The 13,058-nt window shown below is 40.3% G+C and overlaps 1 protein-coding gene across 1 annotated transcript in view; it reads right to left on the bottom strand.

Annotated features, from left to right (window-relative positions):
- Positions 1-13,058, bottom strand: part of FASN (fatty acid synthase) — a 133,622-nt gene that overhangs the window by 62,184 nt on the left and 58,380 nt on the right. The window contains exons 12-16 of the mRNA XM_089670659.1: positions 11,879-11,973; positions 10,074-10,208; positions 9,748-9,951; positions 2,673-2,788; positions 2,376-2,551 (exon numbers count right to left, since the gene is read on the bottom strand). Coding sequence (XP_089526785.1) covers positions 2,376-2,551; positions 2,673-2,788; positions 9,748-9,951; positions 10,074-10,208; positions 11,879-11,973 — 726 coding nt within the window. The remainder of the gene's footprint in view (positions 1-2,375; positions 2,552-2,672; positions 2,789-9,747; positions 9,952-10,073; positions 10,209-11,878; positions 11,974-13,058) is intronic.

Raw genomic sequence — 13,058 nt, forward strand, 5'->3', positions numbered from 1 at the left:
AAAGCCTTGGACAAAGGGTGTAGATCAGTGGTGGTCATGTTACTTGATATAGGGTGCCATAAAGTTTAGCCCCTGACATCAGCAAAGGGCTGTACATCAATTAATGTAATGCTAAAGAATGTCACAGATAACAGACATGCAACAGAAGATAATCAGAGACTATATACAGTGAAGGAAATAAGTATTTGATCCCCTGCTGATTTTGAATGTTTGCCCACTCACAAAGAAATGATCGGTCTAAAAATTGAATGGTAGGTGTATTGTAACACTGAGAGACAGAATAGCAACAACAAATTCTAAAGAAATGCATGTCTAACAAATGATGACTGATTTGCTTGTTCAGGAGGGAAATAAGTATTTGATCCCCTTCACAAAACATGACTTAGTACTTGGTGGCAAATCCATTGTTGGCAATCACAGGTCAGACGTTTCCTGTAGTTTGCCACCAGGTTTCACATCTCAGGAGGGATTTTGGCCCACTCCTCTTGGCAGATCCTCTCCAAGTCATTAAGGTTTGGTGGCTGACATTTGACAACTCGAACCTTGAGCTCCCTCCACAGATTTTCAATCGGATTAAGGTCTAGGCCACTCCGGGACCATAATGTGCTTCTTCTTGAGCAACTCCTTTGTTGCCTTGACCATGTGTTTTGGGTCATTGTCATGTTGAAACACCCATCCAAGACCCATTTTCAATGCCCTGGCTGAGGGAAGAAGGTTCTCACCCAGGTTTGACGGTACATTGCCCCATCCATCGTCCCTTTGATGCGGTGCAGTTGTACTGTTCCCTTAGCAGAAAAACACCCCCAAAGCAGAATGTTTCCATCACCATGTTTGACAGTTGGGATGGTGTTCTTGGGGTCATAGGCAGCATTCCTCCTCCTCCAAGCATGGCAAGTTGAGTTGATGCCAAAGAGCTCGATTTTGGTCTTATCTGACCACAACACTTTCAACCAGTCCTCCTCTGCATCATTCAGATGTTCAGTGGCAAACTTCATACGAGCCTGGACTTGTGCTCTCTTGAGCAGAGGGACCTTGCGGGCACTGCAGGATTTCAATCCTTGTCGGCGTAGTGTGTTACCAATTGTTGGCTTAGTGACTGTGGTCCCAGCTGCCTGGAGATCATTGACAAGATCCTCACGTGTAGTTCTGGGTTGATTCCTCACTGTTCCCATGATCATTGACACTCCAGGTGAGATCTTGCATGGTGCACAAAACCTAGGGAGACTGACAGTTGTTTTGTGTTTCTTCCATTTGCGAATGACTGCACCAACTGTTGTCACCTTCTCACCAAGCTGCTTGGCGATAGTTTGGTAGCTCAGTCCAGCCTTGTGTAGGTCTACAATCTTGTCCCTGACATCCTTGGACAGCTCTTTGGTCTTTGCCATGGTGGAGAGTTTGGAATCTGATTGTGTGATTGCTCCTGTGGACAGGTGTCTTTTATACAGGTAACAAAATGAGATTAGCAGCACTCCCTTTAAGAGACTGCTTCTAATCTCAGCTTGTTACCTGTATGAAAGACACCTGGTAGCCAGAAATCCTGCTGAATGATAGGGGATCAAATACATATTTCCCTCATGAACATGCAAATCAGTCATCATTTGTTAGACATACATTTCTTTTATTTTTTTGTTGCTATTCTGTCTCTGTGTTACAATACACCGAACATTCGATTTTTAGACTGAGCATACATGTTACTGTAAGGTTTCAGTCTAAATTGTATTACTCTGTCTATATTTATCAGAACCTTTCATGATAGTTACATAGTTAGTCTGACAAAAGTCCATCCAGTTCAACCATTAAAAAAAAAAAGTTATTCTGGCTGAAAAAAGACAAAAGTCCATCCAGTTCAACCATAGTAGAAAAAAAAAGTTATAATCCTATACCCACAGTTGATCCAGAGGAAGTAAAAAAAAAAAACCCCAGCAAAGCATGATCCAATTTGCTCCTGCAGGGAAAAAATTCCTTCCCGATCCCCCGAGAGGCAATCGGATATTCCCTAGATCATCCTTTACCTATAAATATTAGTATCCAGTTATATTCTGTGCATCCAAGAAAGAATCCAGGACTTTTTGAAGCAATCCACTGAGCTGGCCACAACCAACCTTGTGATTGAATTTTCAGACAGGCGCTGTCCATGGATATAATTCATTGTTTCATTGATTTTTTTCTTTTTTGTGGTCCATACACACTGTGAATGTTTTATTTGTACATTTTCCAATAAAAATATATTCAACTATAAATTGGCATCCATAAGTAGAGTTTTAATTTAAAAAAAATGTTTTTTTTTACTGTATGTCTTCTTCTAGATCAATGTATGCAATATTACATTAAACAATTTTTTCTTCCCCTGCTATGTCACTGTGTCTTCAGCTTACCAACATTGTAGACTGTGGTCGATGTGGATCCCCCTGAACCAGCAGGGAAATCTTCGGGTTTGGGGACATCCCAAGTCTGGCTGTGGTCCCATTGGACGAGAGGAGAGATGAGAGGAGTTCCGGCCGGCACAGGATACTCAACCGGAGGAAAGAGATTATTACAATGGACATTAATCCTGCGGAAAGAAAACATCTGATTATCTGGAGAACCAAATGGCAACATCCGTTTATAACAGGACTGCAACAGTTTGAACAATACAGAAGCAACTGAGGTTGGGACAACACAATCATTCATACCCGCTCAAATAGACCTTTCCGATGTTTGTGAGAAAAAACTCCAGATTGTTACTGTGTCCTCTCTTCATCAGAGGGAGGATTGTGTTGGTTGACTTCAAACTTCTTCTCAAGATCGCCTGGTGGGATAAACATAAGTCAGCACCAAATCCAAGAAAGATTTTTGTTTCCATATATGTTGAATGTTCTAAATTCTGTTTATTTCCATTTCAATGGAGTTCCAAAAAGGAAAAAAAAAAGAAAAGAAAATAATAATGGGCTACCAAACAAAAGCCCAAAACAGGCCTACAAGGTCCAACAAGTTGGATGTGTGGTCTGTGGTGATATTTTCAAAACCTTTGCTTTACAAAATAGAGTTTTTATTTTATCAGTGGGACAGTGAGTGTTGAATAATTTGGGGTCCATTTATAAATGAATACAAATAACATTTACCCAGGATTCGAAAGGATCCAATTAGAAAAATGAGTGCATCTTGGGTGAAAGTTGTGCGAACCTTCTGTGAAAAGAATTATAAATAGACCGCCATGTAAAATTAAAGTGGAACTTTTTCATGATGTGTATAGAACAGCTACCTGTGCTACGTTGTAATAAACGTCCCAGATTCACTTTAAAATCAACACTTTTCTTGCTGCCAGAAACTGCTGTCCTTCCAGCCTGATCTGGATTTGAGAGCCTCTGGTCTCAGACTACTCTCTCCCCGGCTATTCACAACAAACTGCACTTCCGTCTATGGGGACCGGCAGCCGTGACCGGGCCTAAAATACCTAAATGTTATCCAGACATTTAATTCAAACTTGGCACATTTCCACTATAATTTTGCAAAGGGGTCTATTTATGAAAACTTTTATGGAAGGTTCACAGCTTTCACCCAAGATTCACCAAATTTTCAAGTGGAATTAAACTTAGAAATAAATAATAAAAAATTCTGACAGGTAGGACTTTTAGGATGGAAGAAGCCTTATTGGTCTCTTCTTTCATAAATCCTTCTCTCTGCCTGCCAGGACTTATGTACAGTGAGCAGCTATGGAAGGAGGTTGGGTCTGTCTAACTTACTGCAGCTTTTAATGAACATTGTGAGAAGCTCACAGTGTGCACTGAAATGAGAGTAAGTAATATCAGTCTAGGAGAAGATCCGGGACAACTGTGCAAGACTGGAGGGAAGGCTAGAATTCATCTTTAAACTGGTATGACCCGGGTCAAAGTAAAGAAGGCTAGAATTCATCTTTAAACTGGTATGACCCGGGTCAAATTAAAGAAGGATAGAATTCATCTTTAAACTGGTATGACCCGGGTCAAAGTAAAGAAGGATAGAATTCATCTTTAAACTGGTATGACCCGGGTCAAAGTAAAGAAGGATAGAATTCATCTTTAAACTGGTATGACCCGAGTCAAAGTAAAGAAGGATAGAATTCATCTTTAAACTGGTATGACCTGGGTCAAAGTAAAGAAGGATAGAATTCATCTTTAAACTGGTATGACCCGGGTCAAAGTAAAGAAGGATAGAATTCATCTTTAAACTGGTATGACCCGGGTCAAATTAAAGAAAGGATAGATAGAATTCATCTTTAAACTGGTATGACCCGGGTCAAATTAAAGAAGGATAGAATTCATCTTTAAACTGGTATGACCCGGGTCAAAGTAAAGAAGGATAGAATTCATCTTTAAACTGGTATGACCCGGGTCAAATTAAAGAAAGAATAGATAGAATTCATCTTTAAACTGGTATGACCCGGGTCAAATTAAAGAAGGATAGAATTCATCTTTAAACTGGTATGACCCGGGTCAAAGTAAAGAAGGATAGAATTCATCTTTAAACTGGTATGACCCGGGTCAAAGTAAAGAAGGCTAGAATTCATCTTTAAATTGGTATGACCTGGGTCAAAGTAAAGAAGGCTAGAATTCATCTTTAAACTGGTATGACCCGGGTCAAATTAAAGAAAGAATAGATAGAATTCATCTTTAAACTGGTATGACCCGGGTCAAATTAAAGAAGGATAGAATTCATCTTTAAACTGGTATGACCCGGGTCAAACTAAAGAAGGATAGAATTAATCTTTAAACTGGTATGACCCGGGTCAAAGTAAAGAAGGCTAGAATTAATCTTTAAACTGGTATGACCCGGGTCAAATTAAAGAAGGATAGAATTCATCTTCAAACTGGTATGACCCGGGTCAAAGTAAAGAAGGATAGAATTCATCTTTAAACTGGTATGACCCGGGTCAAAGTAAAGAAGGATAGAATTCATCTTTAAACTGGTATGACCCGGGTCAAAGTAAAGAAGGATAGAATTAATCTTTAAACTGGTATGACCCGGGTCAAAGTAAAGAAGGCTAGAATTCATCTTTAAACTGGTATGACACGGGTCAAAGTAAAGAAGGCTAGAATTCATCTTTAAACTGGTATGACCCGGGTCAAAGTAAAGAAGGATAGAATTAATCTTTAAACTGGTATGACCCGGGTCAAAGTAAAGAAGGATAGAATTAATCTTTAAACTGGTATGACCCGGGTCAAAGTAAAGAAGGATAGAATTAATCTTTAAACTGGTATGACCCGGGTCAAAGTAAAGAAGGATAGAATTAATCTTTAAACTGGTATGACCCGGGTCAAAGTAAAGAAGATTATATAGTGAAAAATCAATCATAAAAAAAGTTTACATTTTTAATAAAAAGGTAATATGTGTGCATAACCCTACACATACCCTACTGTATGATATGTGCTGAGAACCATAAATCGTAAAAAGAAAAAAGAAAAAAAACTATTGCCCAGCAGGTGTCACTGTTACTGCAGTTTTTGATGGAAGAGGTAATTAACATGCTGCTATTGTATCATGCTATAGGTATGTGCATTTGTTTTTGTAACAAATCAATTTTCGGAGATGCGTAAACATCCGAATCTCTGAATGGACACAGTAACAAAAATCAACAAATAAAAAAAAAAAAAAACAACCCAAAATTAACAAATGCATTTCTTACATTCGGATGATGTCACATGATGTGATAGTAGTTCGGGCCTATGGGCAAATGAATTCGATTTTCAGTTTTGTTTGATAATTTGGATTCGAGTGAATTTGTGTTTTAAATTGAATTTGTAATTGTCACAGTCAACTGAGCAAGCAGATCCGCTTGTTCAGTTCCAGTCTAAGGCATCTTTCACACGGGGCGGACCCGTCAGCAGATCCGCTTGATCAGAGGGGTATATGTCTGATGATCCCCGCTGAGCAAGTGGATGACAGATCTGTGTGGTTGCTTTGCTTGTGTAGAGCGGACATAGACACAGCCCGCTGTCTTCTATGGGAGGTCGGATGGAAATGGACCGCCTGTATCACCTGTTCTGGTGACAACTGTAACATTTTGGATTTTGTTTCACTTGAGAAATGGTCACCAAGACAAACAATGAGGGTGAATCTTCCCAGCAGAGGCACAGACAGCAATAAAAAAATAGCTACACGCAATTTATTTTAGATGATCAATGTTGTGTGAATTACCAGTTGACTATTAAAGCTGAATTGCTTAGAGGAAGGTACTGGGGGATGCTGGGATTTGTAGAAAGCAGTATTGGCATCATGACAATGTTCACAGAGTGTAGAATGGTTTTGTATTCATTTTTATGGGAAGTACAAATTTCCTATCTCTACCCAAATCCAATAACTTACTGTGCAGTCCTATATTTTATATATATATATATATATATATATATATATATATATATATATATATATATATTTATATATATACACACACCTAGTGGTATTATAACAAAGTGGAAGCAACTGGGAACACCAGCAACTCAGCCACCAAGTGGTAGGCCACGTCACATGACAGAGTGGGGTTAGCACATGCTGAAGCGCACAGTGCACAGAAGTCGCCAACTGTCTGCAGAGTCAATAGCTAAAGACCTCCAAACTTTGTGTGGCCTTCAGATTGTGTAGAGAACTTCATGGAATGGGTTTCCATGGCCAAGCAGCTGCATCCAAGCCTTACATCACCAAGTGCAATGCAAAGTGTCGAATGCAGATGTGTAAAGCACGCTGCCACTGGACTCTAGAGCAGTGGAGACATGTTAGCTGGAGTGACCAATCAAGCTTCTGTGTCTGGCAATCCAATGGGCGTGTCTGGGTTTGGTGGTTGCCAGGAGAACGGTACTTGCCTGACTGCATTGTGCCAAGTGTAAAGTTTGGTGGAGGGGGATTATGGTGTGGGGTTGTTTTTCAGGGGTTGGGCTTGGCCCCCTAGTTCCAGTGAAGGGAACTCTTAAGGCGTCAGCATACCAAGACATTTTGGACAATTTCATGCTCCCAACTTTGTGGGAACAGTTTGGGGATGGCCCCTTCCTGTTCCAACATTGACTGCATACCAGTGCACAAAGCAAGGTCCATAAAGACATGGAGGAGCCAGTTTGGGGTAGAGGAACTTGACTGTCCTGCACAGAGTCCTGACCTCAACCCCATAGAACACCTTTGGGATGAATTAAAGCGAAGATTGTGAGCCAGGCCTCCTCCCCCGACATCAGTGCCTGACCTCACAAATGTGCTTCTGGAAGAATGGTCCAACCTTCCCATAGACACCCTCCTAAACCTTGTGGACGGCCTTCCCAGAAGAGCTGAAGCTGTTATAGCTGCAAAGGGCGGGGCCAACTCAATATTGAACCCTACGGACTAAGACTGGGGGGCCATTAAAGTTCATGTGCGTGTAAAGGTAGCCATCCCAATATGTTTGGCAATATAGTGTGTGTGTGTGTATATATATATATATATATATATATATATATATATATATATATATATATATATTTATTTATTTATTTTTTTTATTTCATTTGTTTAACATACTTTTTTATAAAAAATGTTTTTCTAAAGCTAGAACAACCTTTACCCACCAAAAATATTTAAAAACAAACCCAACCACACACACACACGGTTGCTCAGGATTGAAATACAAAATGGTTATAAATAGCCATTAATATTTTTATTTTGCTGGGTAAAGATATTTCCAGACATACTGTGTTAAGCTGTATACACACATATACTTGCTAAACAATCTGCTGGTGATATTATATGATACTTAATTTTGTATATAAATATAATCAATAACCCACTGAATATATAAGCCCTAATGGAGGGTAAGGGAACCCCCGAAACGAGTAGGTTCTGGTTTTTTTTTTAACCAGCAATAGCAACCTAACAGGGATTTTAAATCTTCCCCTCTGTATCCAAAACTGGAAAACATTTTTTTGGTTGAATTTCCACTTTTTCAGTCAAACTATTGCATATCAGCCTGTTCATTTAATTTAAAACAAACTAAATCACTTCCTGCGTCGCAGTGATGTACCCCTGAGATTTAGTACCACAGGTTTAGAAAGCTGCAGTTTGGAAAAACAAATTGCCTTGGGCGGAAGCTGTTATTATGTCTGTTATACTTATCTATCACCAAGCATCAGCTGAGTATAAGGATACATACACGTCTATAGTCATTTAAAATATTTTATGTCCACCTCACTCCCTTAAATGCAGAAATGGTAGAGTAAGCCACCAAAAATGACATTGGTTGGAGAAACTGCTGCTCCACTACCGTGGGTCAGATAATCAGATGCTTTGGCAATAAACTTTGTGATGTCCACTGACTGGCAGTAGACTGGTTGGTCCATTCTTTTAGAGATCTTGTGATCAAATGCTTAGGAATATGGATACATGACTGGATAAAGTGAGATCCCAGATGACTTGATGTTCCTCTACCTAAACAAGTACTTTGTTGCAATTTGCAACAGCAATTTTTTGAACACTTTAAAATGCATATGTTAGGCCTGAAGGTTATTAAAACCCCCAAAAACATTTTCTGGAAGCAGAGGCCCGGTAGAAAAGAATGGGGCAGTAACAATTTTTTATGTCACAAGATTTTAGTGCAACTGTTTATCAAACCCATATTTTCAGCAAAAATACATTTGCATTAATTTACACAAAACACAATATAATACCTAATATTTTGGAAAAATATAAAGCATGAGGCTATGTCAAGTAAATTGATGCCAAACATATCAAGCCAAAAAATTGTTTGTGCCCACGAAACTGCAAAAAACGTAGGTGGTGTTCAAAAAGCCTTTACAGCTCATCAATTTAGAAGATGAGTGATGAATTGAATGATGGTGAATGAGGGCCCTAGAATTATTGCTCCCATTCCAGTGTACATGATGATACTTAATATGGGTGCTGCAATTGTCATTTTCATATGTGAGCACACCTGATGTGCACGTTTGCCTACATGGGTGTGTACATGTTTTTCTTTTATGAAACTAATTTTGATAAAACATGTATTTCTTTTATTAGAATAACATTACTGCCATCACAAGGTAGTTGACAAGACCATATGACAACCTATCTCAACCAATGTTCAACCCTAGGGTTCCCATAGAGGTTACAAGGGGTTCCTTTTAGCCATCAGTAAGGGTGGAATTCTGACCACCGCTGTAAAGGTTACATTCTTTCTATTAACTATGGATGGAAGGGGCATTTTTGCTATTGAACCCCAATGAATTGATTTTAGTAAGGGTTTCCTGAGCCCCGAAAACTATTTATGGGTTCTTCTGGAGTAAAATGGTTGAGAAAAGCTGCCCTATGTAATTGCATAGTACAGTTGACAGGTTCTCTTTATGGAGACATCCGGGGGTCTATTCAACCTCCTAGGGTCGTCTCTGCACTCCTTTATTGCTAAACAAGTACAAAAAATAACTATTTCCAGAAACAATTGAGTACTGTTCGTGATACTTTTTTTATTTGCACTAACATACAATTTTGAGGACAAGCTTTCGGGGAATGTCCCCTTCTTCACGGTCTAAGCAGTACTACTCACAAAGTTAGCAGAATGTTAGAAGAGATGAAAGAAAAAAAAAAAAAGAAAAAAAAAAGGACGCTAGAGATACTGCATTGAAGAAGGGGACATTCCCGAAAGCTTATCCTCAAAATTGTATGTTAGTGCAAATAAAAAAAAGTATCACGGACAGTACTCAATTGTCTCTGTCGCAAATGCACTAATACGGCTACAATCAACTCAAACACTATGTCCAGAAAAAAGCTTATAGGACTTGCCTGAAGAAGGGCATGAGGAGCGATTTCCACCACCACTGCATTTTCGGGGATGCTCTGTAAGCCTTCCTGGAATAAGACCGGACTCACTAAATTATTAACGTGATACTCTGCTGATGAGAGCTTCGCAAGATCGCATCGCCAATGAGACTCAGGGATGGAGGTGCTGACCCAGCGGTGGGATCGTCTCTTAGGCACAGTGATGACCTATGACACACAAGAGAGCGATGGCAAATCAAAGTTCTGCAGTGAACAGGATGGAATTGTCATGCAGTAAAACCTTTCTGAGGCTGTCCTAATAGCAAAAGAATCTAGACTAGAAGACTTACTTTCTTAAGAGCATTGAGAAGCGATGGGGCAATAGACTCCATGTAATAGGAGTGAAAGGCCACTCCAGCACTCTGTACCTCCTTTGCAAACACACCATCCTTCTTCAGTTTTGCAACAAAGTCCCGCACAGAATCCTGTAACAGAGAAATATACAGAAACCTCTTAAAGTTGGTTTTGTCGTCAAAAGGAAAGAAATATCCATCACCAGGTAAAGCGTATTCTGATTCTATTGCAAAAGCAAGGGGTCCACCAAATTTGGTGAGTGTGGTCACTAAGGGGGTCACCACAAGAGGAGCACTCCTTAAGAGCACATGTGTAAGGAGCACTTTATCTTATTAAGCTCGGAGCATTTTAAGAAGAAATGATACGTATATAATGAATTTGAAGGTTTATTTGGACATTTGGAAGGACACTGTAGATTAAATCACTATTGAGCACTGTATATACAGTCAGGTCCATAAATATTGGGACATTGACACAATTCTAACATTTTTGGCTCTATACACCACCACATTGGATTTGAAATGAAACGAACAAGATGTGTTTTAACTACAGACTGTCAGCTTTACTTTGAGGGTATTTACATCCAAATCAGGTGAATGGTGTAGGAACTACAACAGTTTGCATATGTGCCTCCCACTTGTTAAGGGACCAAAAGTAATGGGACAGAATAATAATCATAAATCAAACTTTCACTTTTTAATACTTGGTTGCAAATCCTTTGCAGTCAATTACAGCCTGAAGTCTGGAACGCATAGACATCACCAGACGCTGGGTTTCATCCCTGGTGATGCTCTGCCAGGCCTCTACTGCAACTGTCTTCAGTTCCTGCTTGTTCTTGGGGCATTTTCCCTTCAGTTTTGTCTTCAGCAAGTGAAATGCATGCTCAATCGGATTCAGGTCAGGTGATTGACTTGGCCATTGCATAACATTCCACTTCTTTCCCTTAAAAAACTCTTTGGTTGCTTTTGCAGTATGCTTTGGGTCATTGTCCATCTGCACTGTGAAGCGGTGCAATTCCTACACCGTTCACCTGATTTGGATGTATATACCCTCAAATTAAAGCTGACAGTCTGCAGTTAAAGCACATTTTGTTCGTTTCATTTCAAATCCATTGTGGTGGTGTATAGAGCCAAAAATGTTAGAATTGTGTCGATGTCCTAATATTTATGGACCTGACTGTAAATATATTTCTATACTGAGGCAATGCTTATGTCTGCGGTGAGGCTTTCTTTGTCTGCCTGCAGCAGACTGATGACATCAATTCAGCCTAGACAAAGTCACTGCAGCACAATCTTTCACCTATTGTGTCCACCAGATTTGGGCTATTTTCACCAAAGAAATGTAACAGAATACAATTTGGCCTAAATTTATGAAGAAAGATTATTTAATTGCAAAATTGTATAACAGAAACAAAGAAAAATGTATATTTTTATCAAAATTTTTGATAGCAAAAAAACCCAGTGGTGATTACATACCACCAAAAAAAGCTCTATTAGAGTGAAAAAAAAATGAACAGTGTTGCATGACCATGTAATTGTCATTCAAAGTTCACCAGCACTGAAAGCTAAAAATTGTCCTGGGCAGGAAGGGGGTGAAAGTGCCCGGAATTGAAATGGTTCATTATAAAAAAGTGAAGCTTTAGTGGAAAGTTAGTTACTGCACATTGTGCGCAGGTTAGGAATTTATTCATACAGAGTTGTAAAGTTACTGAAGTGTCGACTTTAGGAGAATGCTGCAATAGACTTCCACTAACATTGATACTGGATGGTTGTGATTGGCCTAAAGAGAATAGGACCATTACCTGGGGGCCGGATATGGTGACAGTGTCTTCGGAATTATGGCAAGCCGGTACCACTCCCTGTGGGCACTGAACTTTACATTCCTCCCAAGTCAAACCTGCCGAGAGCAAATAAAAGCTGTGATGCAATGTTTACCTGCCTTGCAACTGCCAGTCGGATTTTACGACAGAATATATACGATTTAGCAGAATATTTTTCAAACATGCCCAATTCAATTGCTGAAAGTAAATAAAGGTTATGATCGATACAATTATTAAAACACACTTGTAAGACACTATTACCAATTTGGATTTTCTTCTCAAGCAAAATGCCTTTTTAGTTTTTTCACGACAAAGCCTAGCTCCAAGGTGCTTACTGTCTGACCCCGACCCTACTGGACCCCTTTGGGATGAATTGTAACACCAATTGTGAGCCTGGTCTTCTCATCCAACATCACTAACTGACCACACAGATGTTCCTTTAGATCAGGGGGCCTCAAACTTTTTAAACAGGGGGCCAGTTCACTGTCCCTCAGACCGTTAGAGGGCCGGACTATAGTTTAAAAAAAAAAAAACTATGAACAAATGCGGATTTGTGTGTCTTATGGAGTGAAATATACAGTAAATGCAGGACACCTTGTTGGGTCAGATCTGTGTACAATGTAAAGAGAGAGAGAGGGGGGAGAGATAAGGAGGGGGAGAGAGAGAGAGAGAAAGAGAGAGAGAGAGAGAGGAGGGGGGAGATAGAGGGGGAAGGGGGAGAGAGAGGGGGGAGGAGAGAGAAAGAGGAGTGGAGGGAGGGGGAGGGGGGGAGAGAAAGAGGGCAGGGGGAGGGGGAGAGAGAGAGGAGTGGTAGAGAGAGAGAGGAGGGGGAGAGAGAGAGAGGGGGAGATATATGGAGGGGAGAGGGAGAGAGAGAGGGGGGAGAGGAGGGGGGATAGAGAGAGAGGGGGTAGGGGGAGAGAGAAGGGGGGGAGGAGAGAGAAAGAGGAAGGGAGGGGGGAGAGAGAGGGCGGGGGGAGAGGAAGGGGGAGTGAGAGAGGAGGGGGGGAGAGAGAGAGGAGGGGGAGAGAGAGAGAAGGGGGAGAGACAGAAGTGGGGGGGAAGAGAGAGGGGGGAAAGAGAGAGGGAGGAGATCGATCATCTATTGCACTTATCTAGGGTCTGTGGCCGTGATACCCAACATGCAGCAATGGAGTCTCCT

Source organism: Staurois parvus, unplaced genomic scaffold (assembly GCF_062004578.1).
Source record: "Staurois parvus isolate SC_StPar_1 unplaced genomic scaffold, SC_StPar_1.0 ptg000003l, whole genome shotgun sequence".
In the NCBI taxonomy this organism is placed as follows: domain Eukaryota; kingdom Metazoa; phylum Chordata; class Amphibia; order Anura; family Ranidae; genus Staurois; species Staurois parvus.